General features: G+C 38.3%; 1 protein-coding gene across 1 annotated transcript; it reads left to right on the forward strand.

Moving 5' to 3' along the window:
* Positions 1 to 2,714: 2,714 nt before the first annotated feature.
* LOC104946285 (carcinoembryonic antigen-related cell adhesion molecule 1-like) lies at positions 2,715 to 4,926 on the forward strand (the record flags this gene model as incomplete). The annotated part of the gene is made up of 4 exons (XM_010772072.1): positions 2,715 to 2,802; positions 3,201 to 3,515; positions 3,788 to 4,066; positions 4,627 to 4,926. Coding segments are annotated over exons 1-4 (958 nt in total), but the record flags the coding sequence as incomplete, so codon positions are not given.
* Between the last annotated feature and the right edge of the window lie 592 nt (positions 4,927 to 5,518).

The following is a 5,518-nucleotide window of genomic DNA, read 5'->3' on the forward strand; positions in this document are numbered from 1 at the left end:
CTGGGCCATCTGCATTTAGGGTTAATACAAAAGCAATACGTTAGTATTCACAACTGCATTATTATACAAATACAAGGAACTTCTATTACATAGCAAGCAATTATTTAGTTTGAACTGTGCTGTAGTGTGCAGGGATGATGCAATGGATTCAAATAGGAGGCGAAAATGTGTTTTAATATTTTATAAACCCATGCGTGAACAAAAAGACAACAGAAGAAACTGATAATTATCCAAAGTCTTTGCAACTAGATCTTGTTTGGTAAATACAAACCCATGCATGAATAAAATAAGACTAAACAAGGTAAGATCAGTAAATTAACTCGGACAATTATCTAAACTCTGTTTGCCACTAGATTTCGTTTTTAAATATACTGAGCAGGTTAGTGACTCACAGTAGATGGTGAGGGCTACTGGAGCACTGGTGCCCTCACTGACAGGATTAGATACACGGCACCTGAATGGTCCCTGGTCGTAGCGGGTCACATTAATGATAGTTAAAGTGGATCCTTCATCAGTGATCTGAACTCTGTCACTTCCTGTAACCTCAGAGCTGCTGTTCAGCCAGAGGAAAGAGAGAGAGGATCCAGAGGAGGAGCAGGACAGACTGACGGAGCTGCTGAACTCCACCAGCTCTGTGCTGCTGGAGGTTACCATTACATTGGAGACTGGCTCTGTGGGTGAAACACAAAACATATTTTATAAAGTTACAATAGAAGAAAACACTGAAGTGGCTGGAGTCTCATCTTAAGAGGAGATATTGATTATTCGTGGTTCCACATTCAACGTTTTTTACAAGCTCCATCCATGAAAAAAAGCAACATTTCATACATTCATGATGGAGGTGCAAAGAAAAAAGAGCCCTATATCATTGTTTACTCAATCGCTACGCAAAATCTTCATTCAGTAGAGAAAGAGATGCAACTTGTGAAACTTTCTCACCGTATACTTTCAGTCTTGTGATCCCTGACTGTGGTCGTTCTCCAGGTATTAAAATGGTAACTGAGTATTCTCCAGTCATTTAGAGCCAGGTTCCTGAGCTCCAGAGATCCAGTAGACCTGAAGAAGGTGATCCTGCCTTCATACTCTGGTGAAGTGAGGTTACTCTCAAAGAATGTAAATATCTCTTTAGAACCAAATTTCCAGAGCACTATTTGAAATGATGTTCCTGGAGTCAGTGTTGTGGTGAACATCACTTTCCCTCCCACAGCTGCATTCAGACCGTCTGGCAACACACCAGCTCCTTCAGTTAAACCTGGAGAGAGACAGACAGAGGTCATTGGAAAATAAGCCCTGGGACAACAATCAATCAACATTTTGAATACTATGAACTTTTTATCACTTTTTGTATGCATATAAGTAATACAAAATTTGACACTGAAAAGTGCTGTATAGCAATTATTTGTTTTAGCAATTTACTTTTATCAGTCATGCGTTTGCTCAGCTATGTATGATGCTATCGTATCACACAAGAATGAAAAGCAGACCTCGAGATTATTAGCGTAACTCATTTTTAACAAGTTTTTAACAATTCATTGACGTTCAAAAAAATATAGAAAAATGGAAAGATAGCAGAAGATTGAAAAGATATATGAATTTTACCTATAAAAGACAGGGAGAGTATCCAAAGTAAAGCTAAAATATCCATTGATGTATCTCTGTGAGATATGAACAGCCACAGAAATGTCAGCCATCAAACTCTGACTGTCCTGATAAATGTGAGCCTCTTGCCGTTCTCAACATATCAGTGAATAAATGCAGAACTACCTACGTGTTGAGGTACAAAGTTTCTGCATAATGAGTCAAACCCACTGAAGCTGCAGACATGTCCTAAAGCTGCCAGACATCGCCCTCTAGTGGTGTAAATAAATATGTTTGCATATGGTATTAATATTATCACAGCAAAAGCAAGAGCAACATGACAGTCATGGCAAACTAATGAAGCCATGATTATTGCTCCCACCTAGAGACCAATATAAAAGTTAACTCCCGCAGAATATTTCCATTTGAGTGGTGCGACCACATAAAGCATCTTGTTTTAGATATTCATGGTGATTTAAAACAGAAAGCTTTACCAAGGTTACACATACAATAGTTCAGATTGGGTGGTTTAAGATGTAATTTAAGAAAAAAAATAAAAATGTAAATGTCTGAATTAACATCAGAAATGACAAGCCTTTAGTCTGGTGTGATAGATTTAGCTGTTATGGCCGTTTTGTTTTTATTTGTCTGTTTGTTTTTTATGTCTATTTACATTTAAGAATGTTGTATTGGAGAGGACTTTAAATCCTTGACATTCTTAAATGAAATACTTACTGTAGTGGGAACTATCACAGAAGCTGTTTTGAGTACTTTGCCAGATTTGTATATGTATGTTTTTTTTTAACTTTGAAACGTGTTGAGACCAAAATAAAAGTCGACTATGAACAAGTCCTTGATCAAAGCAAGAGGGGCAAAAAGCCACTTTACACCCGTGGGGAAATTTACCTGGTGTGATTCCACTGCACCATGTTCTCTGGTTGTCATTTTGTCAGTATAAACTTTTACTTCACCTTTATAATTAATTATTAAAGATCATTTCCAAAGCAGCTTGTTGCATATTCTGTAAATGATCAACGGTTCAGGTAAGTAACGTTTCAGAGGTATTCAAATGGGAAAACCCCACTGCACACTCCTTCCTTGTTTTACCTTCATATATGGAGATCAGCCTTCTTAAAGTGTGATCTCTTTTCTATGATCTGATGTTACTGCAGAAAAACATGGGAACAGCTGTGATACACTTCTTCATCCTGGGAGTCATCTCAGGTGAGCTCTTAGCATTTAATACTCTACAGCAGCTAAAAGTGTTTGGTCGTTTATTCAACAAAGTTTAACCTTTAATTATTGACAGTCAGTCAGTTTTCTCTCAGTTGAAAGCAGTTCCTCTGTCTTTGAAATCTAAATGTCTGGGGGAAGAAACATTTCTCACATAAGGGGTTTAAGCATTATTTTTGTAAGTCCAGATCTGTGGTTATTAAATTGAAGACCACTGGAACTTTATTCTGAGGTTTTGTTTTTTGCTCGCAGCAAAACTTAGGTTTTAGAAATACCTCAGAGCTAATTCTAAAATAATGAGTGTCTTCGTAGAGAACAGATATAACTTTTCCTGCTGCAGTATTGTTATTGATTTCTACAGTAGATCCTCTCTCTCTGTCTCTCTCCAGGTTTAACTGAAGGAGCTGGTGTGTTGCCAGACGGTCTGAATGCAGCTGTGGGAGGGAAAGTGATGTTCACCACAACACTGACTCCAGGAACATCATTTGGAGCAGTGACCTGGATATTTGGTGGAAGGAATGTATTTTCTTTCAGTGGTAGCAACTACACTGGACCAGAGTATGAAGGCAGGATCACCTTCTTCAGGTCTACTGGATCTCTGGAGCTCAGGAACCTGGCTCTAACTGACAGTGGAGGATACACAGTTACCATTTTAATACCTGGAGCACCGCCACAGCCAGGGACCACAAGACTGAATGTATACGGTGAGAAAGTTTCACATGTTGCATCTCTTTCTCTGCTGAATGAAGATGTTGTGTAGCGATTGAGCAAGTAAACAATGATATAGGGCTTTTTATTCTTTGCACAATCATCAACAAATAAAAAAGTCTCCTTTTTTGTGGAAGGAGCTTGTAAAAACGTTCAATGTTGAGCCATGAATGTTCATTATGTCATCTTAACATGAGATTCCCATCTGCTTCAGTGTTTATCTTATACTGTAACTTTATAAAATGTTTTATTTGTGTTTCACCCACAGAGCCAGTCTCCAATGTAATGGTAACCTCCAGCAGCACAGAGCTGGTGGAGTTCAGCAGCTCCGTCAGTCTGTCCTGCTCCTCCTCTGGATCCTCTCTCTCTTTCCTCTGGCTGAACAGCAGCTCTGAGGTTACAGGAAGTGACAGAGTTCAGATCACTGATGGAGGATCCACTTTAACTATAGTTAATGTGACCCGCTACGACCAGGGACCCTTCAGGTGCCGTGTATCTAATCCTGTCAGTGAGGGCACCAGTGCTCCAGTAACCCTCTCCATCTACTGTGAGTCACTTCTCCACTGAGTTGATGAACAATATACTTATTTTTAATGGTATTTCCATCAATTGTAATCAACAATATATTACATATGTATTACTTTGAGTTTGAAGATGTATTTGGTGTACATCTAACGTCTTGTACATTTCAGCAAATGCTAAATGTGTTCAAAAAGACAATGAATTCAGTATATATTAGGTATACTTTCTAGATTAGACAAATTGAACTTCATCATAATTAAAGTGTATCATAAAGAACTGACATTAATAATTACAGTCTGAAAAAACAGATTAGTTAAATCAATGCCAGTTTGACAAAACATTAACAAAAACTGAAATTAAAGTCCCCTCTATTGTGCATGGCATTTCTAAAATCCTTCAAATAAACATGTTTGGTCCTTGAACCATTGTCCTAAGATAATAAGCAAAAACAATTAGTTTTTTTTTTGTGGCAATATGCAGCCATGAATATTAATGATCTCATCTTGATCATGAGGTTTATTCCCAGCCACTGCAGTGTTATATTCTCCTGCACCTTTAAACATTTGTTTTGTTTTTCACCCACAGCACCAGTCTCCAATGTAATGGTAACCTCCAGCAGCACAGAGCTGGTGGAGTTCAGCTCCGTCAGTCTGTCCTGCTCCTCCTCTGGATCCTCTCTCTCTTTCCTCTGGCTGAACAGCAGCTCTGAGGTTACAGGAAGTGCCAGAGTTCAGATCACTGATGGAAACTCCACTTTAACTATAGTTAATGTGACCCGCTACGACCAGGGACCATTCAGCTGTCGTGTTTCTAATCCTGTCAGTGAGGGCACCAGTGCTCCACTAAACCTCACCATCTACTGTGAGTCACTAACCTGCATGCTCAGTACATTTACCAAACAAGTCCAAAGTTTTTTCACCGAGGGCCACATCCAGAAAAATATATGAAAGGCTGGTGAGGTGAGGTATATTGCCTCATATGCAAAGTTATAAGTTAGCAAAATCAATCAAATGTAGGTAAATTAAGCTTGATACTTAGAAATGCTGTAAGAAACATAAAAGCCTACATCACAGCTCTCCAGAGGGCTCCATGTATGTAGTCTGCAGCTCATGGCTTAAAACAGAAGCTTCAGATTGCTTATAAAAAAATGTGCTATGCAAATAAGTGATTGGGCTTTTTATATCAATTAAGATTAGTTTGAAAATGTTTCCAACTTTAATTGATTGAATTTATTTGAAAAGTGGGCACACATGAATACTGTGATATATATTTGTACGTATATATTTAATTATTACAATATATGACAAGCACAAGTTTAATTTGTGGGCCATATTTCATTATACTATTTGAATTAACTGAGGGCCGTTTCAAAATGGGTCGCATTTGGCCCCCGGGCCGTAGTTTGGACACCCCTGCTTTAGATATTTGGCAGTTTGTTTTGCTTTCTTTTTGTTCACTCATGGGATTATAAGATATT

Source organism: Notothenia coriiceps, unplaced genomic scaffold, assembly GCF_000735185.1.
Source record: "Notothenia coriiceps isolate Sejong01 unplaced genomic scaffold, NC01 NC01_scaffold00010936, whole genome shotgun sequence".
NCBI lineage: Eukaryota > Metazoa > Chordata > Actinopteri > Perciformes > Nototheniidae > Notothenia > Notothenia coriiceps.